The sequence below is a fragment of the Leptonotus elevatus genome, chromosome 16, assembly GCF_054856555.1.
Source record: "Leptonotus elevatus isolate MCC_2025b chromosome 16, RoL_Lele_1.0, whole genome shotgun sequence".
NCBI classification, from domain to species: Eukaryota; Metazoa; Chordata; class Actinopteri; order Syngnathiformes; family Syngnathidae; genus Leptonotus; species Leptonotus elevatus.
The window spans coordinates 7,245,215-7,271,698 of NC_141254.1; the positions used below are offsets into that span (position 1 = coordinate 7,245,215).

Genomic DNA, 26,484 nt, shown 5'->3' on the forward strand with positions numbered 1-26,484 from the left:
GCACTTTTCCTTGTCAACCTGCTGGATTACTTCCCGCAAAGGCCTACTGGCGCGTCACCAAAGAGCCAAGCCGCTAATTTATTCCTCCAAAATATGCCGCGCATACTGCACTTTTTTTTCGCAGGCTGCTTAGCGGGGGAGCATTTTGAAGCTGCTTTTCGGCAAGCTTCATTTAAAAAAAAATAAAAAATGCCGAGGGAGAGTCTGTGATGATATAAGCCAGTCTGGAGGGAATTTTACCCCCCCTCCTGATACATTCTCCCCTTTCACATGGAATACACACAGATTTAAGAGCCTACGAGAAAAGATGCTGCACACGTGCTCTGCAGTCACCGCGTAACATGATGAAAGCAGCATTTCGATGAAAGGAGAGGACAATTTTAGGGTATTACCCATGGTTCTGGCTAAAGCTATGTGGCCATCCACACGTCATCCAATTCAATCAAAAATCAACAGATGCATCTTAGGCCATCCACGCCGAGGTAAAAAATATAGGGTGAAAATCTGCCGCAGGGACCATAATAAAAATCTTCCCTTCACCTTTTACATGATTTTAACCATTTAAACTTATTGTAACAAACTTTTAAGATAACATGAAATGCTAAACAACATAGACGAGCTACAGGAAATTGGCATAGTAATTCTAAACCAAAATTTCATAAACCATAAATTTGGCCTTGCCTGTATGCTGTAAAACCCCACAGAAAAATTCGAACTCAGCCGGCTGCAGTAGCGTGCGTTACGGCTACTGAGAGGCGCAACCAAAATGAAGTGCAAGCATTAGGAAAAAGGAGAAAATCAAGTGGCTTCACAGTGGCAGAGCAGAGTCACTGTTAGTCACTGTTTACACGGCACTGCTGACGTTGTCGCTAAATCACAGCCCCCCACCCCTCCCTTTCTCCGCTTCGTGCGGCTGACAAACTGCAAAAATATACTAACCCCCCACAGGGCGCATTAGTCCTTGAGGGAGTCATTGCCGAGAGGGCCAGCATGTTTGCAATGTGTGAGTGAAAAGAAGGAGGTTGGGGGCCCAGCAGCTGGAAATCAAAAAAGCCTATTTTAATTATGCTAAAAGGCTAAATTGATTTAATTTGGACAGCCTTTGATAAATTTTTGGGGTGGTAAAACACCTAAAAAATCCTACTAAAAACAAAAAAATAAATAAAATAAAAAAACATCAAATAATACATAATATTGCAAAAGATAGTAATGGACTGGTTTACTCAATATCTAACCTAACTATTTTCACTTGTTATTGCCTAAAAAAACATCTAGACTTTCAATCTGGAAATAACATAATGCTGCATGGCTTCTGCAGAGTGAGGATGAAGCGGTGTTTTACAACACTTCTCTCAGAAAGTTCAAGAGTCTGACCAAGTTGATAGATTAGTTCAAGTTGTTTTCAACACCTTACATTGCTTAATAACGTGTAAAAAGGAAGCTCTGTGGGTATAGAAATCTGCATTCATTGCTGTAACTTATGTTGGCAGTTAAAGCTTAAGCAGGTATGAACAAGCAAGGCGTGTGTGCTTAGTATTAAAACAACACTCGTAATCGGCATCCGGCTTATTTAATAATTTTTCCTCGATTGATTCGTTGGGCATGCTTGACAAAAGCGCCCATTTCGCTCATCAGGGAACGCCATTAAATCCTAATAAAATGACACCTCGTCGGACATTTTGTCATCTCGTTGCTCAGTGCTGTCTGTTTTTCCATCCCCTGTTGTGTCGTAGTTAAAGCTCGCATTTGTAATTGTTTTTGTTATTAGGATGGAGCACATTATGCTGGATCGGCATCCGGCTTATTTAATAATTTTTCCTCGATTGATTCGTTGGGCATGCTTGACAAAAGCGCCCATTTCGCTCATCAGGGAACGCCATTAAATCCTAATAAAATGACACCTCGTCGGACATTTTGTCATCTCGTTGCTCAGTGCTGTCTGTTTTTCCATCCCCTGTTGTGTCGTAGTTAAAGCTCGCATTTGTAATTGTTTTTGTTATTAGGATGGAGCACATTATGCTGGATGACTGCCAGTTACATCCACAATTAGCAGTGCTAATGTCAGAGCCAATTTAAATGGAAAGAATAGCAATAAAGCGAACTCCCTAGTAGGAGCTCATTAACTCATTTGCTCCCAAAAACGTATAAATATGCTCGATTTTAAATATTACCATGGTCCCAATTTGAAATATTACCTTGATCTCAAACATTTACGTAAACGTTACGCTTATGGGGTTTTTTATGCTCGAGCATACAAAAGGCTTTGATGCACCCTCTGAACTGAAGAGAAAGCTTAAAGCAATTGTAGTTATTACAAAAACGGCCAGCAGAGTACAAGAGATCAACCAGGGCCATGTTGCAAAAAGGCTTTGTTCCCCAGTGTTTTAATCAGATTTAGCTATATTCTAATGCTAATTGCTGCAAAAAAAAAATCCTGATGAAAGAAGAGACATGTTTTTATAGCAATAGAACACGATATTCTGTGGGCCTTGCAAAAACAGTCAAAATCCAGTAAAACCGCCGTGAGCGAAGGGGATTGCTTCAGTGAAAATGGCTGGGAGTGATTGAGTTAAAGTCTTAGCCCGAGAATTTGGTCCTTCAGATTTTTTCCTGCATTTGGTCATGATAGACATGTGCACCCAATTTCATGAATAGGTGAAATAGCTGATTTCCCCCCCTAATCTAAGTATGAACCTTATAATTTCCCCAAACTGACTACTTCAAACCAAAATGGCTGGTTTCCTGTTCAATTTAGGGTATGAGTCATTGAGCCTTTTCATATGTACTCAAAAAAATAAATAAAAAATAAAATAAAAAAACATGAAACAAGAATTAGAAGACCATATCTCCACCTACGCTTATTTTTTCCGCAAAAAGCGAGCATTTTCAATGCCAGCCATTTTCAAAAAAGAGAACCTTCAGTGCTTTAGTGTTAGCCAATTTAGAGCATTCTGACAGATCTTTTGAGGCTCACATAATATTGTGTTTTATGGTTATGCAAACACAGAAACTACCAAATGAAAGATGACCCCCCACCCCCCAATTCAATCACAAGCTACTTATAAGGTTTGAATTTCCAAAGATCTGCCATGTTAATGAGTTTTCCCATTGCTTTAAAACATGGAGAGCTCATTCAAAAGAGACCCAATGCTGCCATCTGCTAGCCATAGTTCTTTTTAAAATAACTTTCCCAGCTTAATGATACAACCGGAGCTGTCCAAGACTTTTCTCTCCACCCATTCCCATAGAAAACAAAACAAATAAATGTAGTTGATGACAATTTCTGTTAGGTTTCTCATTGACAACAATTCATGTCAAAGGTGCTCAAAGAGTTAAATACAGCTCTACCCAAATGCAGCGTCTCATCCTCATCTTTCCTCTAACAAGCTTGGACCCTTAACAGGTGCTAATGAAGTGTCCCCGGAGATCAGCTCTCCTTTCCAAAATACACACCAATTATGAGCAAAGCGAGGGGAGAGAGAAAAAAATAAACAGTTGCTAAAACAAGATACAGCAACAGCATCTTTCATCCAAAGGCATTGGAAAGTAGTTTTTAAATCGGAAAAAGAAATTAGCTCACGGCATGCGTTTGTGCCGTTATCAGAAGCTGGTGCATCCAACAACATTGCAGCACTGCTTAGCTGCTGGCTTTGATGTTACGTTGAGCTGCCAAGTCATGGGCGGGGAAACTCAGTGTGAGGGCGGTGTGGATTAATCAGCCTTTGCTCATAATTTTATAATCGGTACTTTTTCCCTGCTAGAATTATGCACATATTCTAATTTTTTAAATATATATTTTTTATTAAAATTGCACATTTTTTGCCGCCAACTTTGTTCATAGTGATAGATAACTTAACTAAGCTTTATGACATTGTCAGAATCAACAAATTTAATTTCAGAATTTTTCTGTCAAAATTACTACTTTTTTATAAAGTGGAAAATCTAAATGTTTTCCACCTTGATTCTCAGGAAAAAAAATTAATTTCATAAAATGTTAAAGTTATTCACATATGTAGCTTTATCCTCATAAATGTACAACTTAATTCAAATAATTTTACAACTATTCTCATAATGGTATAACTTTTTTCTTTAAATCAGAACATCTAAATAATGTTTTATTCTCTTATAATTAAAGCATTTATTCTTACAAAACAATCCTGGTAAGACCACATTGCTATCCCGGTAAAGCTGTGTCTTAATTCTCAGAAAATTGTTGCTTTATTCACCTAAAATACAAGCTAAATTTAACAGCAGGTGAGCGTTTTAACTGTCCATGTGTTTGTTTTCACAGTTTGGCTTTCTAACTGCCACCGGGGTCAGAAGTCATCAACTCCAGCCCTGGACCGGTCTCCATCTCTGCGCAGGACAGATGGCGAGCAGAGGAATCTGCGGAGAGATGAGCCCATTAGCTCAACTCACCTTGAAAGGATGCTGGGGTAGTCCAACGTCTGCCCCGACCCCCCACCCCCACCACCTGCAGGGCGAACGAAGCTTGAACAGGCTGCCTGTACGGGCCCGCGAAATTCAATTAGCAGATAATGATGAGCGAGCCGACCTCGTCGTCTCCAGGCTGCATCTCGTCATAGACCCCGAAAGGCGGATTAGCGGGTCGCACTGTTTTCAACGGGCAATTCCGCTCCCGCTGCTCCATTTCTAGCCGTAACCAACTTGTTTTCCCCTCACATGGCCTTCACTCGCCATCCTGCCTTGAGGTCAATTCACACACTAGCTCCAATTTGGGGAACCGCCAAATTGCACACCACCATAGATTATGAGAAAATTCTGCAATTTGAAATCAATTGGCACGGCTTTTTATTTATTTTTTTCCTGAAGGTATACAGTACACAAATAGGATTGTTACACAGTGAACCCCCGGGGGATAGGGACTGAGCTGTCCTGTGTAATTGAAGGTCATTATGAATGCATTGTTTTTATTTTATTTATTTTTTGAAGCCAAAGTGAAAAAAACTTGAAAAATGGGGATGAACCTTCATAGAAAAATAGCATGCTATTAATCCATTACATCCGCCCCAATTTTTTTTTCTCATTACTGTTTGTAATATTAAAAAGTACTGTATTGTCAAACATAAATATTAACTCATTAGCTCCCAAAATCATATAAATGTTCTATTTTAAATGATTCAAGTGTCCCAAAGATATATTTATAAGTAAAAAAAAAAATATATATTTTTTTTTATGCACTGCAAAGAACGGTTGAAGAAATTTTCGTTATTACACAAACGGCCAGCAGGTGGCAGCAGAGCAAAAATATATCTACCAGGGCTATGTTGAAAAAAAGCTCTTTTACTCACATTTCTAAATAGATTTGTGAATAATGATGAAACTAGCTATATTATAATGCTAATTGCTGCAAAACGGAAACAGATAAAAATATACTTTTCTTTTGGAAGGTTCCATGTTTTTATAGCAATAGAACACAATAGTCTGTGTGTGTGTGAGTGAAGGGGGTTGTTTCAGTGAAAATAGCTGGGAGTGAATGAGTTAAAAAAAAACACACATAGTAAAAGCGAATGAAAATAATTTTTTTGGAAGTAATTCAATCAAATTTATGGTTCGCAAAAGGAAGTAAAAAGGATATAGATGTTGTGACAAGATGGTGCCAAACCTCTACTTTTCTATTAGACATTCTTATGGCGTGACCAGATGAAGCTACCAAAGCGTTACTTATTACACAGTGTTTTTGCCTACGCGCAAATAACAGAGGACTAAAAAGGAAAAAATAACAAGAAAAAAAAAAATCAGCCAACAGGTGAACTTGCTTATAGAAAATCTCAAACTAGTGTTTTCCTGTGAGACATGGCGAAAACATTTGTAAGAGTTTCAAAAATACCTTAAAAACGTGAAAAAAATATCTCAAAATTGTTCTCGTGGAATTACCTTGACTTATTAATTACGAGCAGACTGAGTGGCCAAGTTCCTGATGTCAGTTACTAGGCCACACCCCTTTAAAGGCACATATACAATACAACAGCTGTTGTGACTATTAGGGTTTTACGTTGTTCTAAGCTTGAGGTCTGTCATTCCCAACGTACTGGCGACTTTTGGCTGATTTACTAACAGAAATGAGATTCCTCATTAGCTGTGAACTTGACAAAATGATCAGCGACAGAGCTGAGTGAGTTTGTCTGAAATGCTTCGAGGTGACAGAAGGAGACATCCAGTATTTGCGTGCGTTGGGCTGAGTCACAGGCGAGCGTAGGCGAGGAAGCTAGCGGGAGGGAGGGCAGGCGAGTGACGAGGACAACAGGATCGCTATTGAAAACATTCATATTCCAGTAGAAACATCGCAAGATGTGATTCCTTGCTGACGTGGGCGGAAACATTTGTCACTGAACGAGCACATTTAATTGCAATCGCTTCCCTTAGCATTGCAGTGGCAAGCTGTGCATTTAGGCATTTAGTGTGAACTTAATCCACCTCTTGCTACCACCAGTTGACCAGATACTAGAATTTAGGACATAAATGTAGGTCAATTGTTCTGATAGTGTTTCAGACGACCGTAGCACATTGTTTGTGTTTAGTTTTTTTATTTGCTTTATTTACCTTTGTCGCTGAAGTCATCCACCAGGATGATCTCGGCGATGAGCTGCGGAGGCGAACGGTTGAGGATGCTGTGGACGGTCCTCAGCAATGATGACCATCCCTCGTTGTGGAACGGGATGATGATGCTGGTGCTGGGCAGCTTCTCGCTGTACAGCTTTTGTTTGCAGCTAAACACAAACAAACAGACATTTACAACATGTTAATAAAAATAAGGCCCTGTGGAATCGTTTTCAGTTGTACTGCATGTATGATAGCTAGTCGTTAAATAGAAATTGGTTGGTTGGTTGGATAAATGCTTTCAAAGCTATAGCCTTTCCACCTTTCTTGAGACCAAGATTAAAGTCATGGAAAGGCCAAAGTATGGAGAAAGAAACGACCTAAAACATACAAGCTCATCTGTGAAACATGGTGGAGGTGATGTCATGGCTTGGACTTGCATGGCTGCTTCTAGAACAAGCTCACTAATTCGTCTTTATTGATGATGTAACTCATGACGGTAGCAGCAGACTCAAATTATGAAGTCTACAAAACTATTTTGTCCGGCAATTTACGGAAAAATGCATCCAAACAAAACGGGAGAAGACAATTACACAATCACCAGACCTTAACCCAATACACAATGTATTTTACCCTCTGAACAGCAGACTGAAGGGAGAACCCCCCCAGAAACAAACAAAAGGCTGTAGCAAAGGCCTGGAAAAGGCCACTTGAAAAGTGGGAGGGCTCAAACAAGAAAACCAAATGAATTGATCTTGCTGTTCCAATACTTTAAGAGGACTGTACACAAGTCCTGAGCGACTTAAAGTCTGAAAAATACGGTATATACCACATTGAAATAACACACGTCCAGATTTGAAACTACTACAAAATTATGGCAAAATATAGTAGTTCCAGATCCGCAAGTCAGTCAGGCGACAGCAATTTTCATTCCTCGCAACTCACTTCTAGTTGCATATGTTACTTGGTTGGAACTGAAGAAAAAAAAACTTTAAGAGATAATTTTACGCTCCTTGCCAGCAATATATATTTTAATGTTACATCTTGACACGCCCGCCTGAGAAGCTTAACGGCATTATAATAAGCACGTCTAATGGCCCTCACTGCCACTGACGAGTCTGCCCAGATGAGAATTATCTTGGGGTGGTGGTGGTGGGGTTCTTGTCTGTCAACACCCCCCCCCCCCCTCCTCCCCGCATCACTTCTCTATGAGGGAGGACAAGAGGAAGGAAGGAAGGAAGGAATGCCTGTGGGAGGTCTGTGACGCCTTCCCATTAGACACATTTCACTCTGCTGTCATACTCAGAACACACAGCAGCAAGATAGAGATTTATATGAAGAGACATTTATATACAGATTTAGATAGTGAGAGAGATCGAGACAGGCAGACAGACATAGACAGGTAAACATGATAGATATAGCAGATGATGAAGCTAGATAGGAAGCTAGTTGGTGAGATAGCTCAATAATTTATTAGCGAGACAGACAGACAATCTCATTAGTTAGTGATCTAGCTTGTAGTTGATTGACAGACAGATCAACCCACTATAGTTTAACTAATAGAAAATTAGAAAATGAGTTAGTCACAGTTATCTGGTATAGCTAGATAGAAAGAGAGACAGTTTGTGAGATAGTTATATTAGTGAGTTAGTTAGTCAGTGAGTGAGCCAGATAGATTAGTCAATGGACTAGTTAGCTAGTGAGATAGGTAATTAACTAGTGAGATAAGCCATTAACTAGTTGGACAGACAGACAAGTCTTAGTGGGCTAGTTCAACCAAAAAATAGAAGAATAGTTAGTCACATAGTTAGCTGGCAAATCTAGTAAGTAAGTTAGTCAGTTAGTTAGTTGGGTAGACATTTAGACTAATAAAAATCAATTAGGCTTCTCAGCCCAACAACTGGAGATTATTGATTTAAATTAATCTGAGGAAAGGGTGTTAGCGTTTGTGATGTACATAGGTGAAGAGGTGTAAGATCTATGAGGGCTCACCACTGGTCACACAAGCACACACACTTTTCTGAAAAGCGACTCTGCGGCAATATTTTCAATCCCGCTCAAGACACCTGGAGATCCCCACCCCCTCCCCCCAACACCGTCGCCCCAACCCCACCTCTTCAACCGCTGCGGTTGATGGAGTGCCAATCTTTGAGATAACCTGCTGCTGCAGTCTTGGCTGCCATTGAAAAACCTGCAGCCCTGTTGTTCCTCTGTGGCCCCCCACAGTCATAAAAATATACACCCAAATATATGTACAAATTCACACACGTCCATTCAACAAAACATGAAAAAAAATCAATTTATTCTGAGTGGTATGTCCTTCACAACTACAAACACAGAAAACTGTTGTTTTTGGTTGGTGGACCTTGCACAACCCATAAAACCGACTGACAACAGCTTCAAAAATAAAAGATGTATTCATAATTTTAGTTGGAAATTCTGGTAGAATTATAATTAACTAGTAGGGGTGTTCCGTATCATACCTTCTACGATATTACCGGTGTACTTTTTTTGGGTGATACAAATTTGAAATATCGCGAAATTGACGTGATGACGTAATGCGTAACATCATACGTTTTCGTGTCTATTTGGACGTACATGCGTCGCTCTGTCGGCTAAGTGAGAGTGAGCTACATTCGTCGTGTGGAGGCTGTTTGGTTACAAGAGGTCAGATATGATGCAAAAAATACAATCGCTTGCAAATTGTGCAGGACAACTGTTGCAGTTAAAGTTAAGAGGATGTGCAGGCTAAAGACACTCGAGGAGGACATGGAAGCAGTTTGTGTTGCTTGGCGTGAACAAAAGTTCATTACTGGAGCACTCTTGATTAGATGCACTCCATATGAAAAAAAAAACTGATAATACTGAAGCGATCGCATATTTTTGGGCCAAGATAAACAATCCATGGTGATTATTTTACTGTGACCGGTAACTCGCCTCATAGTTGACGTGACTTTGTTATGCTAACCGGCTGCTAAGCTAACGTGCTCTCGATGAGACGCCGTGCACGTTGCTGTTGCGCAGCAGTGTAAACATGCACATTTGCGTTATTCATACCCGCTAGTGTATGAATATACTATATACAATCGCAGGGGATAAAAAAATTTCAACAATACACTTGTCTGCGATGTTACAGAGCATGATGCCACAGACTGGCTGCTACCGTATAATTTTTTTCTTTTTTTTTTTTTGTCTTTAGAACACGAGGATCAACCACACAGGAGAAAATAATGGACTTTCTTGACTCATGAAATTTTCCACTGACTTCTGTAGGTTTGTGTTTTCTTTGTATTTGCTAAGTAAATGTGCTTTATGTGCTTTAAGCAATTATGTTACAATTAGACCTCGCAGGGTAAACACGACCTGGCCTGTTTTTATTCCCATTCCATTCAATTACAGTTGCTATATTTGCACTTTGTTTACATTTCAATTGTGGAAAAAAGGTGGCTTAAATATTGTGCTGCAATAAAAGTTCTATTATTCCAGAGCACCTATCACAAATCTATTGCTCAGTAATTATTACCAATATCGTCAAAAATATTGTCACCGCAAATTTCTTTGAAATATCGTGCTATAATTTTAGGCCATATCACCCGCCCCTATTAACTAGCTTGTTAGTTAAATAGGTTAAATAATAGTTAATAGTTATGAACTATATAGCTTTATAGCTAGTTACTATAGTTCGCTCACTACCATGTTATTAAATGAGTTAGCTATATACTGTAGCTCGTGAGACTGTTACTGTAACCTAGAAAGCTAGCTGGTGAACATTAGTTACAGACCTATAAAGCTAGATACTGTATTTAGATCTAAAAGTTGGTTTAATATTTGGCTAAAGAGTAAACTACGACTCACTTGGGATGCCGGATGTCGGGGATGGAGCGATTGAGGGAGATCCTGTCACTGACAAAAATGTTGAAGCCGTTCTCCCTGTAGGCCTGGTCTACACGGTCAGCGTCTGTCAGGGGGAACGGCTTCCCCTGCTCGCCGTTACCTGAAACAATCAAACACAGTTGGCTGATAAGAAAACGGCAATCCAGCGGGATTCCCAGTCAATGTTTAAATTACATTACGGGAGCAAACAGTGGCAGAAGTTTTGTGTCAGCAGACCCACCAGATCTGGAGGCATCCCTTTTGATTGCGTCGTAGTTATGCCAGTCTTTCCTCTGAAGACCACTTCTGCCCACTTCATTGTCCTTTCGCAGTCTGTTTACACCCTTGAAAATGTAAAAAAAGAAAACATTTTGCATAATTTCGTACAAAAAGTAAATCAGGTAATTAATAAGACTATAAAAATAACAGTGTTGAACTTTATATGCGAATGGCAACAAGCTGACCATCCAAACGTGTTAAGGACTCACTTTGACAGCTTGGATTGTTCGTAAATGCTGATTTTTGTGTGTGTGCTAAATTTGCCAGGTAGCCCGACTACATGGTGATTAGAAATTATTTGAAACTATCGAATGTTGCAATAGTTGAATTGATTTGTTCGATTAATGGTGATGAGAAGCACTGAAGGCTATGTGAATCACTACTCTGACACAACCAGCAGGGGCCCTGTTGATTCAGTCTATGGGAAGTTGAGCTACATCCATGGCACAAAGACTAACCTTATTGTAAATAGAGACAAGCCTACGATAAATTACTTTTTTTCTGGCCACAGCAGGGAAAACTTTCAGTTATACAACAGGCTTTTCTTGCCTGATGGTATCCGTGGCAGGATTTTTTTTTTCCCCAAGCAGCAGCAGCCTGCTCACTGCTCCACTGAGAGTTTACACGCAGAAAAGTGTACTCTTCTATTTCACGCTCGGCGAAGCTCGCGAGGTGAATACCAATGCGGCAACGACGCGGGGCCTTCTGTGTACATAGCACCCAAGCCGCTCGACATGCAAAAGGGCGTCCGCACTGTCACCCCGACGTGCTTAACGACTCGCATACGCCGTTTTGCAATGTGACGTACGGGATCACACAGCATCATTGCGGGAATAATTAGTTGACAGGAAGTGTCAATTATCCCCGTGCTTTAAATACAAATGACGCGGCCAGCAGGCATGAATTAGCATGAATTATTAACCTGACTGGCGGTTCATGACAACGTGACACTGAATAACAAACTAGAGTGTCACATATGCTCTAATACTTAGCGTTTGTTGTTGCGTGTTAGAATAGGTCGCCGTCATACATCTTGATGTAGATTACACACGACTACATTTTTATATGTGCATTGTTCATTGGATAGCATTTTGTTAAACGGTCTTACCGTGATTGATGATTGAGCAGAATTGTTCCAGCTATTACATTAAGTTTGGATTTACGCTGCAGGTCCAAGTGATCCAATTTCAATTTAATGTCTGTATATCCGTAATGTACAGTGATTTCCCTGCATAATCGCGGTTCGTATTGCATACATTTATCTCATCTATTGTCCTTTTCTTTTCTTTTTTTTATCATGGAACCCCTCATGCTATTTGTTGAAAAACTAACCTCTTTTTTATGCCCTATACCACAAAATGCCGCTAAATCCCTGTCTAAATAGAAATATGATCGCTAGCTGCATGTATAGAAAACCTGGTTCCTGTCTTGATATATTTAATGATGATAGATATGTATGGGCAAATCAATTACATGAAAAAGGTCTTTATTCGTGGAGATTTCAATGTGGATATATTGAACCTTAATGAACAGAAAGGTAACATGAAATTTATTGATACAATGTATAGTCTGGGCTTATACCCTATTATTTTAAAACCAACATGTGCTAATCACTCATCTACCATGCTGTACATAGGAAAGCTCAAATATTGTTATATCTGTGGGAAAGGTATTGCCATTTAAACCCATTTCGCGGACTAACAAATAGTCTTTCAATGAGGGACTTTTTTCTGCAACCCTTTTCACGCTGTGACAACTCTGTCTGGGTCACCATGACACGCACACACAGGGGCATGAATTGTGTGTGAATGTTGGTAGCGCGAGGGGAGAGCGTGTCAGCCAGCATTCGGCGTCGTTTCACTTACTCTCAATGCAACCAAGAAGAGGAGGGAAAAAAATTAAAATCAAGAAAAAGCATTGAGTTCATTTCAGTTTGGCTTTGCCTCCACTCAGAGGTGGACACATTGGGTGAGTCACGCACAAGGGTGAGACAAGCAAAGAGAGTCCATCTGTGCAAATGTATACTGAAGAATAAAAACATAAAATAAAAAAAACTAGACAGGATTTTTGCGCTGGCCCCATTTTTTACTCCTGATTAAAATTTCAGCACACGTCGACCCCGTCGTGTTCCTCTGGGGGCTTTTGTAGCTCGCTCTGTAAGAACCTTGAGAAAACAAGGCAAGGAGAAAGGAAGGGGAAAGAAGTTTTTAGCTAATGCGTGTTCGTTGGAGAATGTGGGCGGCGGAACGTAATCGAGACGGACAATCAGCGAGGACCAAAGTGGGAAAAAGTTGGAATCATCTGGAAGAGCAGATGGAGGGTATGATTGTGAGAAGGGGGGGCTCGGAATCACAGCATGCGCTCCTTTCATAACAAGTGGGAGGAAGTTGTCTATTTTAAACTCGGTACACTTTGAAAGAAACTGTTACCTGCTGGTTTAACCCTATAACTACCGGCTTGAGCAATCAGGAAAGTAAAGAGCTAGATGCCATTCCAACTATTTGGAAGACCGTAGAGTTAAATTCATGACCATGCTCAAAATTCAACTCATCTTTTCCCATTAAAATTAATGCACATTTTTGGGGGGAACCTATCTGTCATGGAATGCACAAAACAAAACATTGGTTGTTTTTGCACTCAGGCTAAAACAATAAAAGTAGTCATTTGGCAACATCTTGTAAAATGTTGGTGTCAAGGAACTATGTGAAAATGGGAAGTTGGGTTGACGTAAATTTGACTTATACAATTTAAACAGAAAAGCTAATATTTTGGTGGTTGATTTGCAAAGTTTCTTGGTTCTTTTCATCCCATTTGGATGCAGCCGATGGGGTATGGAATCCCTGCGCAAACACTGATTGACACATGGCCTTTTGTCATCGGTTAAATGGCTCGCTAAAAGGCAGCATTAAATTTAATGAGGCAGGGTTGAAAGGATGTTGGGCATCGGGGGAGGCGGAGAAGTGGGGGGACGCTTCACCAGGTGCTCAGCTAGCTTCTTCCTCATGCAAGAAAAGTGTCATGCTTGGAATTTGTGGCACTGGTTTCACATGTCGCGGTCTGTTCGGTCATGCAGCTCAGTGCGTCACGTCCTACTGAGCCGCTCCTTGAATATTAATAGGTGCCAATGTCTGCCTCAAATATAGTGGCTTTACGGCACTGCAGAGCTTTTCCTGATGACGACGATTAGAAGAGTCAAGCAAGTGTGATTTAATGCTCAGTAATAACGATTTGGTTTGGTAATGCAATCTTGCGAGCTGGCTGATATGGAACCGAAAGCATGTTTAATTTATGTTAGACAAGTGTGTTCTCACACGATTTAGTACAAAATCTCCTTCAAAATGAAATTACTAGAAAATAAGACATTGGCAATTACAGAATAAAGTAAACCGAACCCCGACACGAATAGAAACACATTTACGTAAGTAATTGCCGCCTCTCCAAAACGGTTTGTAATAAATGAAGCTCCTCAACTCACTTTGTATTGTTTCCTTGGCACCAAGATGCCAGCCATTTTTTCTTTATGAAGTGTGAAATGATTTCATTTGGTATATCCCGAACTTTGGACATTCGCGGCCTTTTGCTGTCTCTTTCTAACTGCCTTGCTGGCACGGAGTGATATATGTTGAAAAATGTAGATTCAATTCAGATGGAAAGGGGGCAGTATTTCAACTGTATCGACACAATAAAAAAAAAAAAGAATCTGCAATCATCCAGTGAGTCGTCGTCGAATTTCCTCTGTTTGACCTCTGCAGAGGGATTTTCAGATTAGGACAAGCCTCTCCGAAACGATGGCTGCCTAACCTCATTTCCATGCTGCTGTGGTCGGCTGGTAATCCGCCCGACAGCAGATTATGTTTGCAATTCAGTCGCGCAGGACGGGATTGGTGCCACCGCCGGAGGTTCAGACCGTCAGCAGATGTTGCGGGACATTATACAGCGATACATGCCAAAGATACATGCCGGCTTTTTGATCTTTCTTCACGACTACCTTCGGGGTAATGTAGTAGTAGCATGTGTATAAATACGTCTGGAATATATATCCCCCCCATTTCAAAATCTGTGTTCCAATCCCTTTTTTATTTTTTATTTCACCAAACATGATTAGACTCGCAGAAAGTTTCCAGAGTGGTCCTTCATATTTCAAGGTTGGATGCTCTGGTAATACCGCTGTCATCCATGAATGATCACCTAATGCGCCGGCGAGGGGAGAAATACAATACATTTGTTTCTTCCCGCACTAAAAATTCATTTTATTGCCGGCGGCCTGACACCCTCATACATTCATTATGAGAAATCTTTGCCCCGGGCCTACAGCTTCGTAAATTACTCAAATTAAACAATCACATTTGGGGTGGTGAGACAGCAGTTAAATAGGAAAATGTGTAATATTGTGGAATTTGTCAAAATTAGCGAGAGGAAAAGTTCCATTTGTAGTAAAAAAAGTCATTTGATGGAGGACGAAGCCGCACTTCTGCGACCCATCTTAGCTGAGGTCGTTACTTCACCTCTCGCATTCTTTGACCCCCTGCCAAGCGCAGACAGACGCTGGAGGTGAGAAGAGGGAGTCCTCCGTTTCTGCCTAAACCCGCAGAGACGCAATTATCCACCTTTCACGTTCCAGCTTGGCCTGTTCCTCGTCGTCCACCTTTCAAACGCTCCACAGACATGTCCATTTGCTCTTCTTGTCCTGGCACATCACACAGAAACAAAAGCCGCCAACCTGCTTGGTCTAAAAATATGCCGCGGGAGTCAGCGTTCACCTCCAAAAGTTAAAATTCTGAGTAGAAGGAAGAAAGCTCTTTACCGATAATTTTCAAGAACCTTAGCCATGTAGGTTGACAAGTGGAAAAAGCTTCCTGTAGACCCGGCGTTTTATTCACCTGTGTTTTTCAGCTAGAGCTCCAACTAGAAGCAAATTTGACAGACTTTCATAAAATCCAATCGAGGACATCGATCTTTTACCAGAGGTTCATGAGCTCCATCTGGGTTGTTTTTTTTAAGTGAACAAACCGCCCTGTAGATCAGACATTTTTTTCCAGTGCTTTCTAAGCTTGCGTTCCAATTACAGTAGAAGCAACTCCATCATTACAATTTAAGGCATCGATGTTCTTTAAAGACTTTCAGTCAGGTAGGTTGCATAGGCCTATACCTTCCACCTGCATATCATAAGACTCTTTTGATACAGAAATCCTGCAGAATTGGCAGTGGATCTGTCCTATAATAAACTCAAGTTCCATCTAGGTTGGAGATGCAACTTCTGTCTTGGATGGGAAAGGCTTTTACCGTATTTTACACACATCTCTCAGAAATTGGTGCCATAAACGCAGATCTGCCATTCATTCAGAACAACAAAGAAGGATATTGCCAAAACTGTACGCTCCTCAGTGAGCTGAACAGTTTGAAGTTGGAATCGTTTGAATTAGTTGAGGAATGTGAAAGGTGGAGGAAAATTCATCTTTAACTCAGGTCAAACACCTGCCTCCCACTATTTGATTCCATTGCAATACTTTGGTGCCATTGAGAGTTACAATAATAACCACTACTACAAAAAGACAAATATTGAGAATTTGTGATCCCTGGGACAAGTAGAAGCAGAAAGAAAACAAAAACAAGCAGCCGTATACAATCCGAGGTGAAGGCCAAGGGGAATTTTTTTTTCATGAATAAAACATCGGGAATGACTTGTGAAAACATCTACTGGTGTTGAGTGCTTTCTTCGCTTCTTCTTTATGAGAGACAGAGTTTGAGAAAAGACAGCCGGGAGTTTTGTCAGTGGATCTAATCCAAAAGCTTGAACCGTCCGGCCCCCTGGGATCCACTTCCACGGTCTCTTTGCACTACACGTTGAGGTTGGCCAAGCAGAGATTGAGGCGTCGAGACCTCCCTGGAAGCGCATCCCTGCAGGGCCGTCTCGCAGCCTCTCATCTCCTGACACAAGTCATTATCCAGAACTCTACTGCTACAACGGATACTGGACAAAGGCCATGACAGATGGCCACCTCCCTGCTTTCAGCCTGCAGAGAATTGTACTCTGTGCTAGCAAAAGAGGCAGTTTGGAGACTTTTATGTTGCTCCCCTTGTAGTGTGTCTATCCTGCCAAATAACAGTGAGTCAGTGTTTACCTTAGCAGCTGTCAATGCCAAAAACAAAGCATTTCCAATTGACCCAGTGGAATTAAAGGTTCTTTATTGAAATATAGAAGTGGTTGCATTTATGGCTTCAACAATTAATTGAATAACTCAAATAATTAAATTAAGACAAAAAGTTGCCGCACAATGTCTGCCTCAAAGCTTCAGTAGCTACTTTCTGAGAAAGTAATTCTACTCAATTACTTCATATTGATTTGTGCAGAAAAATATAATTGTGAATTAGCATAGCAAGTGCAATGGGAAAAAGCTGTTTGTAAAACATTTCATACATACTGCGATTGGCTGGCAACCAGTTCAGGGTGTACCCCGCCTACTGCCCGAAGCCAGCTGGGATAGGCTCCAGCGCCCCCCGCGACCCTTGTTGAGGTCTTAACAAGCGGTTGGATGGATGGATGGATGGATGGATAGAGATGTTTTTGCTTAACTGAATCACTGCAATATTTTTGCTGACTGTTATCATATTGTCAGGATCTGATACTGGCCTATGCTTAGTTAAAATGTTTTTAAAGCATTTGCATTTGGAAGGGTGTGCAATTCCACATTTTGTGGAAAACCTAACAAATCCATTCAGTAGGCACCAACAATCCAGAGTCAAAATTACTTTTGACTGGTCACCTGCTCTACTGTTATACGATAAAGCCAACATCATCCTCTCAGTGTCCCCTGACTTTCTTGCCTGTAAGCAGGACATTATCTCTTCGCATTGCTGCTGGCTTTGCGTGGGCCGACTGGGAGCGGTGATGGTCGGGGGGATGGAGCAGAGGACAGATGTGGCTTACATAATGATCCGCAAATGAGTTGTCTCCATTGTCCTAATCCTGCTAGCATCGTTTCGTGGAGCTTCCTAAGCCAGGACACGGATCCCAGGGTATTGTGATTCTTCCAAAAGCAGAGGAAAATCAATGGAGTCGGCAGCAGGAAGAGGTTTAACAGCTAAATTGGATGCTTGTTAACAACAATTGGGCCACGGGACCGGATAATGTTCAAAAGAGAGAAACAAAAGAAGGTCTACAGATAATGGTTACAAACTGGAAAGTCTGTTCCCTGGCTTGGTCTCTTGTTGTAAATGAACACATTAGCTAGGGGCCACGTGACAAATCACTAGACCTGTTCACCTGTGAAGAACAAGGCAACAAATATGACTAATCAGGTTAAAGTTTAAAAATAAGGAACCACAGACCACTGTTCTGCAGCCTTTGAAGTTCTTAACCATGTTAAATTAAATTCAAACGATATGACCAATAGACAAAGCCCCCACATTTTTGCACGTCATTCAAATATATCAAATGTTGTGGTTTTATCGGAGACTTCTAAAGATTTGAGTGCAGGAGATTATTTCTCCAGACTATAAAAAATGTGGTTTGTAAACTGATAAACGAGTAAACTGAGTTACAAGCATGGTCACAGAATGAATTAAACTCTTAAATCAAGGTACCAATAAAGTTCAACGGATGGGCTCTAAATTGTAAAGAATTTGGCAAAATACAGAATGGCTCACTTACAGAAAGATTTACTTGGTTGCAAAATTTCACAATTTATGGCTAGGCAGTAGGCACTGCTCTGTTTGTATGAATGCAATTATGTCAATTTCTCCAAATCCTTAAACATCTCTCTCGAGTAGGGGTGGGTGATATGGCCTAAAAATTATATTGCGATATTTCAAAGAAATTTGCGGTGACGATACTGATAATAATTACTGAACAATAGATTTGTGATTAGTGCTTTGGAATAATAGCACTTTTATTGCAGCACAATATTTAATAAATATTTAAGACACCTTTTTTTCCACAATTGAAATTAGGGCTGGGTGATAAATCGATTTTTTGAATTAATTCAAGTGTTTTGTTGTGGACGATTAATGACAACCTCAAGTTTTTTTCCCCCTTTCGTTGAGCCACACCCGCGGCTTTCGCCCCCCATCGGCTTCCGTAGCTTTAGCTCTGCTAATCGTGTCTCACACACTCCATACGGGAGGAACTCAACAACAGCAAACAAACTCCCGCTAAAAAAACACACAAACAAACAGTGTACCATGTTACCGTGGAGGAGTCATTAACACAAGGAAGCACGTATGACAAGAAAGGGGCACAATAAGAGCGATCACCAAAGCGGACACGTTGCACCTCGCTAATAAGACTCGATTTCACCACTTGCTGAAAACGGGAGAAGCCAGGTATGTACAACTCATGCTACCTAGCCGCAAGTATATTGCTCAAGTTGCCCCACGCCATTTGTTTATGCAGTGATTATCTTGCCGTGACTGGCAACTCAAATGCTAGCGATAGTTTTGCTCTTAACGGCTCCAATATTGGTCAATCGCCGGAGCGAGGAATTTTTAGTCTGCTGTAATTGGATATTTTATCCTGATTGCTTCTTTACATTTACAAGCTTATGTGAATAGCACAAATGTGCAAGTTTAGGTCGCTGCGTGGTCGCAACATGTACGCTATCTCACCAAGACGGACTCGCCTTGCAAGCACTTGCCGGGAGGAAGGACAAGCTTACTTTCACTTGCCGTGCCGTGACACTTATCAGCCTCTGCGTCGTCTGCGACATAAAATCCTTATGAAATGTAGTATAGTGTGCTGGTAATGCTGATAACAAAAAAAGTGAAAGTAGATCTATAGGATGGGGTGAACTTGGTGAAGCGGACTAATCACAGTAAAATAGCCTATTTACGGCAGGCCAAGACTTTCTTACTCCGGGGACTGGCCAATCAAATAACGCTAAAAGGAAATTTGCCAGTCATGGCAAAACAGCCACCTCAATTTACATAACAGTACGTGTACTTGTAAAATCAGCAGACAGTTGGAGGGGATGACAAGCTCAGACCTCGGTTCCTACATGAAAGCCAAAATGTGATGTTTATTTGTGTCATATTGAGGGACACAAGTAGCACTATTTAGCTTTTAAGAGAAAGTTCACAAAAAAAAAAGAGTTACTTTTCTACTTTATCAACACTTTATTTACATTTCCAGAAGTATTTGATTCATGGTAGAAGTTTTGCACATTGATTCCAATAGAAGAAATACGGTTACTTTTGTTAACTGATAAAAGAAAAGCAAAACTTTTTAAGTTATTGGCTAATGTAAAAAAAATAATAATAATAATCGTGAAAATATTAATAATAATAATATAAAATTGGGAGGAAAAAAAAATCGTAAATCGCATTTTTGTTAAAAAAATAAGAGATTTTATTTTTAGGCAAAATCGCCCAGCTCTAATTGAAATGTAAACAAATATCAAATATAGCAACCGTAATGGAATGCCCCTGCGAGGTCTAATTGTAACATAACTGCTTAAAGTACATAAAGCAATTTTTTTTAGCAAATACAAATAAAACACAAACCTTCAGAAGTCAGTGGCAAATTTCATGAGTCCATTATTTTCTCCTGTGTGGTTGATCCTCGTGTTGTAGAGGCAAAAAAATTATTTAAAAAATCACCAACGATACGGTAGCGGCCAGTTTGTGGCGTCATGCTTTGTACATCGCAGGCAAGTGTATTGTTGAAAAATGTTTTTCCCTTGCGATTGTTTAGGCAGTGGTTATTTTTGCCGTAACCGGCAACCCTCCTGAAAGCGTTATTTTTTTTGCCGCGAATGTCTATGATTGGTCAATCAGATGCGCGAGAAAATGCCGTGATTGCTTGTAGACATGACTAGCGGGTATGAATAACACAAATGTGCACGTTTAGGACACTGAGCAATAGCAACGTGCATGGCGTCTTGTCGAGAGCATGTTAGCTTCAAGGCCGGTTAGCATCAAAGCACAACGTCACGTCAATTAGGTGGCGAGTTACCGGTCACGGTGAAATAACCACCGCAGATTGTTTATCTTGGCCAAACAATACGCGACCGCTTCAGTATTATCCAGCCACCGTCTGCTTCTTCTTTTTTTTTTTTTCATAAGGAGTGCATCTGCTTTTTTTTTTTCCCCACCATTCCTGCAGCTGTGCTAGCATTCATTTTGAGGTTGGTGTCAATTCACCTTCGCCCACACAGCTTGTGTTTTCCTGCATTATTTTACATCTCCAATGAATGGCAGTGAAAGTGTGGCGGCGGGAAGGAGAAGATGTGTTTGTGTGTGTATGCTGACGAGTAATGATCAAAGCCTGGTAAGTACCCATGATGGCATCCACTGCTGTTCTTGTGAGCAGCTTTGGCAAGATACAGCCACGGTCTAGCAGAGCAAGAAATGCAGCAATTTCTGCCACGTCAATCTCCAAAACAGCCTTGACCAAAAATACCAGGCCGGCGGCCTCGGTTCAAACAATTGCTCTGAAAGCGGTGGTGCTTAAAATTTTGATACAAAGTACAATCTCAAAAAACACTTTGCTCTCCTACTACCACCATAATGACCAATGGTGATATATCATAGGAGGTCCAAGACTTCATCAGAAACCTGACTGAGGTTTTATTCCTACAAACTTCAGTGATGTACTTTAATTTGCTCTGACCATGATCATAATCAAAAACACTGTATCTCAAATAATCTTTCCACATTGAAATGAATAGAAATTCCATCCATTTTCCATCTACGTCAAAAGGCACCATCAGTTACACTGGAGTCTATAAATTAGACTGAAAGAGTACATTAGTATATTTAAAGACTAAAAATCTGATCAAACTTACAGTACAATCAAGATATAAGTTCAGACTATTCTAGAAAGCCGTCCACACATAATCAGCTAGCATCGCGGTGATTCTCGACTGATTAGACAGCCACAAAGGCAGACCTTGTGACCTTTACTGCTGCCAAACAAGTAATATGTTAGATAGCGATTTGTCTGAGCAGATTTGCTAAACAAAACAATCTAGGAGAAACAACCAACTGCCGAATTTACCATTTGAAAGATAAACTAAATATGGGATGAAATGGTGGCAGATGATAAATCGCAAATATTTTGCCTCAGTCTTCAATGGGTTTTCGATGGGGTCACCCAGGGAACATTTCATGAATCATCCAATGGCGCTTTTATCAGAAAATATCCAGGGTCAGATAATAATGAGTCCAAAGTTCAGCACTGCGGCTAACAAAGAAGCTTTTCAACTACTGTTGCCACACCTGTTTGATAAATGCAACCGGGTTAAATCCACGCACATTCCTAATGGATTACTGAATTACTTTTTTGATTGTGTGCTGTCAAAACAGTTGGACGATGAGTCGGTTATGGGCTGTCAAGGACTCAACATAATTCAGTTTTATTCATTGAGCACTTCAAAAACAACAGCAGCTGAAACTAAATTATGCACATGAATAAAAATCAAACATAACACAAAAACAAATATGAAACAAAATGACAAACAAAAATGAAAATTAGGGCTTAAGTTTCAAGCAAATGAAATCAGTTTCATCTACAGTCGTGATCAAAAGTTTACATACGCTTGTAAAGAACATAATGGCTCTCCTGAGCTTCCAGTTATTTCTATAACTCTGATTTTTCTCTAATAAAGTAATTGAAACGGATACTTTCTTGTCACAAAAAAGATTCATGAATTTTTGTTATTTTATCACTGGATTAATAGAAAAGGTGACCAAATCTGCTGGGTCAAAAATATACATACAGCAACATGAATTGGCAATTTTGGCGAAAGTTTGTCAATGAAATGAGCTTCATACTAACTTCTTGTGTGTGATTTTGAGCGCTACAACTAAAATAGGGCTAATTGGATACCAATGCCCACAAAGGCTACAATGGACAGTCAAAGGAGCTCAACAGTGTCGAAACGGATCTGAAAACGGAAATCATTGACTTGAACAAGTGAGGAAAATTGCTTGGAGCCATTTCAAAGCAGCTGCAGGTCCCAAGACCAACAGTGCAAACAATTGTTCGCAAGCATAAAGTGAATGGCACAGTTTATCACTGCCATGATCAGGAAGAAAATGCAAGCTATCCCCTGCTGCTAAGAGAAAATTGGTCAGGAGGGTGAAGAGTCAACAGAAAACCACCAAAAAGCAAATCTATCAAGAATTAGAAGCTGTCAGTATCCACAGTCAAGCGTGTTTTAGCATCGCCGTGGAATGGGAGGCTGCCGTGCAAGAAGAAGCTCTTGCTCCAAAAGCGGCACCTTAAGGTTCGACTGAAGATTGCTTCTGATCATATGGACAAAGATAAGACCTTCTGGAGGAAAGTTCTGTGGTCAGACAAAACAAAAATTGAGCTGTTGCCCAGCAATAGCTTTGTAGGAGAATAGGTAAGGTCTTAACCCCAAGAACAGCATGCCTACCGTCAAGCATGGCAGTGGTAGTATTATGCTGTGGGGCTGTTTTGCTGCCCATAGAACTGGTGCTTTACACAGAGTAAATTGAACAATTAAGGAGGAGGATTAACCTCCTTCTTTTCCCCTTCAAAAATCATCACATCAAAGTTTGGGTTTTGGGCACTGTTGGGTGTTCCAACAGCACAATGACCCAAACACACATCAAAAGTGGTAATAGAATGGCTAAATCAAGCTAGAATTAAGTTTTTAGAATGGCCTTTCCAAAGTCCTGACTTATTAAACCCCATTGAGAAAATCTGGACAATGCAAAAAAAAAAAAAAAAAAAATCCCTGTCAGCAAGCCAACAAATTTAACTGAACTGCACCAATTCTGTCAAAAGGAGTGGTCAAAGATTCAACCAGAAGCTTACCAGAAGCTTGTGGATGGCTACCAAAAGCGCCTAATTGAAGTGAAAATGGCCAAGAGATATGTAACCAAATATTAGCATTGCTGTATGTATATTTTTGACCCAGCAGATTTGGTCACTTTTTCTGTTAACCCCGAATAAAGTCATAAAATAACAAAAATTCTTGAATCTTTTTTGTGACAAGAAAGTATCTGTTCCAATTACTCAGGGAAAAATCAGAGTCATAGAAATAACTGGAAGCTCAGGAGAGCCATGACATTATGGTCTTTACAAGTGTATGTTAACTTTTGATCACCTACTGTACTTTGTAAAGTTGGTCTGCTTTTTCTTACTTACCAGGTAAATTACTAAAAACTCCTTTTGAAGACAAAAACTTTGCCATATTGCACTATCCGTGATCATATTTTGACACATGTAAGAAGATGAATACTCAGTTCACACGCTAGAATTCTCAATCTTCTTCAGGTCATGGCACAAGAGGCGCAAGGGGAGAAAAAGCTGCTCATCCAGGGATAGTGAATCATACATAGAATCGCTATAAAATGAAAAATTCATTTGTCTCAGAGTCCTCACAGGCGCAAGCTAGGGATGTAACAAAAAACGGTTTGAACCGGAAATACGGTTTTGATTTGAACGATGCGAGTGCGCTGGTACATGGCTTAATGAATCTGTCTAAAAATAGCTTGAACCGCCCGATGGCTCGGTCAAAACGTTATAAAACGATTTTATGTTCCTGGTACAATCAGGGTGCGCGCTCCCCGTTCGCCACGTCGACAATGACGAGGAGGGGGGAACAAAACATGGCCATATGCAATTTGCATACAGTAATCTCACAATCCTCGATGCGGCCAGTGACTCACGTGATTGGTTACCGTTCATTCACAACATCGCTTTAAGCCAATGACGCATTGATTATATCTGCCGGCGCGGCATGCTACTGCTAGCGAGTATTAGCAAACAAGCCGTTCTGTTGAGACCTGAGTCGGGATGAAAACGGGAATATTGTGTCGGTTTCTGCTCCAAAACGTAACTATATTAAAAAAGCATTTTAAAAGACTGGCATCGGACCCCAGGTCTGTAACATGTTGGTTGTTGTTTTCCAAAATAAAAGCAGATGATTGCAAATGTGCAAATTATGAGATTTAGATCATTTTTAATTGAACAAGACATTAAAACGATTAATGGAGTATCAAAATAATTATAAATTAATTTGGCAGTTGACTAGTTGTCAAGTTGTCAAGTAATCAAATAATCGTTGCACCGAATCGAATTGAATCGTAATCCTACTGAACCGTTCCATTTTAAAATCGAACCGTCCTTGTATGGGATCGCACCGCATGTATCGAGATGTGTTTCGAATTGTCTTGATTGGAGCGATTTACACCCCCTAGTGCAAGCGATTTCTTCCAGAGGCTAAGCACTGTGAGCAGGCCTTAAATTAGCAATCGGCGATTATCTTAATCATCTTAACATTAAAAGTTGAGAAACAAATAAACAAGCAGCATGTTCTGCTGTAATTAAAAGCCTCACTTCTCGCAGGCTCCCCTGCTTTGCTGCACCTGTCGCTCGTTTGACTGGTCTGTGCCAAAGCGCAAACGCAACGAGCCTGACCGGCATACTGAGCAGCTTCTGCACACGCTCAATCCGCCGGCGGCGAGTCAACGTCCGCCTTGTGCGCGCCAGGACCCGGGGGAAAGAAACGCTCTCCAACAAGGTCAGCCTGTGAACAAACACCTCTTTTACCTGCTCGCGCTTGCCTTTCCCTCCTGAGGTGTTTTATCAGGACCACCACCAGCAGCAGCAGCAGCAACCTGACACTCTCATGCTGACACAAGTCTGCAGCAAGCAGCTTCAGTTGTCTTTGCAAATGACTTTCAAGCTCTTCGTCTCACTGGGTTGTAGAGGCTTAACACATTCAAGTTGCAATCTATGCACCTGGGCTTCCAGCCAAGGCAGAGCACAGATGCCCAATACCCAGTGGTTGGACATAATGAAGTACAAGTACAGTTGTACCTTGAATTACGGATGCTCCAACTTGTAGAACGACAACTGTGCAGTCTACTATACCAGCATTTATTATTTTGCTTAAATGACAAAAGGAGAAAACAATATTAGAAACATACTGTAAATCCGCAAAGCGGTGACCATAAATTTATTTGATCATTTATATACATTTTTAAACTTTTTGCATTAAACGATTACAAAATATGAATGTGAGTTTCAGGTATTAAAGTGTTAAACTTCACAGTCTACGTCAGAAGCACCATAAGCACTATTTGAAAACCGCCATCCTGCATTGGTACCTTACACACACAGCCGCGTGAAAGTTGGCCAGTGCAAAAGAGTCTTTAAAGCTCCAGTAGCGCATTCGATTACTTCTGTCACTTCAATTAATTTGGCGTTTTAATTAGCATCGGCTGATGCCGTCAGCTTGTGAGACCGATAAAAAAATTTAATAAAAGAAATTAACGGAAAAGGTCACAGAGCGACGATGTTGATTTATTTTCGTTTGTGTTATTCACAAAGAGACGCGGAAATCTGAAAACACATGTCGCAGAGTATTTATAGTCCATGAGTGTTTTTTAGATAACCAGCAGGAATTTAATTAGGTTTCTTTATCTCAAAACAGGAGCACTGCAGACTGTGTGCACACGAAGCAAGCACTGGCATTAAAACCACAGGAGTTAAGTCGTGTGGCTTGGAATTACTACAAAAGAGTAATGGGTTCCCAAACTTAACCCGCAGGGCTCTATGCTGCCTATTTGCGTACACTTCACTTGCTCCCCCCCGAAACATTTAGATTTGTTACTACAAATATAATTAAACCCTTTCCTAAGAGGGGGGGGGGGGGTTGTAGAAGGCAAGATCTACTAGTCTGTAGAAGTCTTTTTGACAAGTGTAACTCAGAGGCTTGGTGATGAAGTGCTGCCACCACTTGGGAAAATGCACTCGGAATGTCTTTATGGGGGCTCGTTTTTCGTCTTGAGAACAAG

At 40.6% G+C, this 26,484-nt stretch overlaps 1 protein-coding gene across 1 annotated transcript in view; it reads right to left on the reverse strand.

The window, feature by feature from the left end:
• The window catches only part of galnt10 (UDP-N-acetyl-alpha-D-galactosamine:polypeptide N-acetylgalactosaminyltransferase 10 (GalNAc-T10)), a 46,848-nt gene that overhangs the window by 15,916 nt on the left and 4,448 nt on the right, over window positions 1–26,484 (reverse strand). Inside the window, exons 2-4 of the mRNA XM_086098660.1 lie at window positions 10,676–10,778; window positions 10,417–10,555; window positions 6,565–6,731 (exon numbers count right to left, since the gene is read on the reverse strand). Coding sequence (XP_085954786.1) covers window positions 6,565–6,731; window positions 10,417–10,555; window positions 10,676–10,778 — 409 coding nt within the window. The remainder of the gene's footprint in view (window positions 1–6,564; window positions 6,732–10,416; window positions 10,556–10,675; window positions 10,779–26,484) is intronic.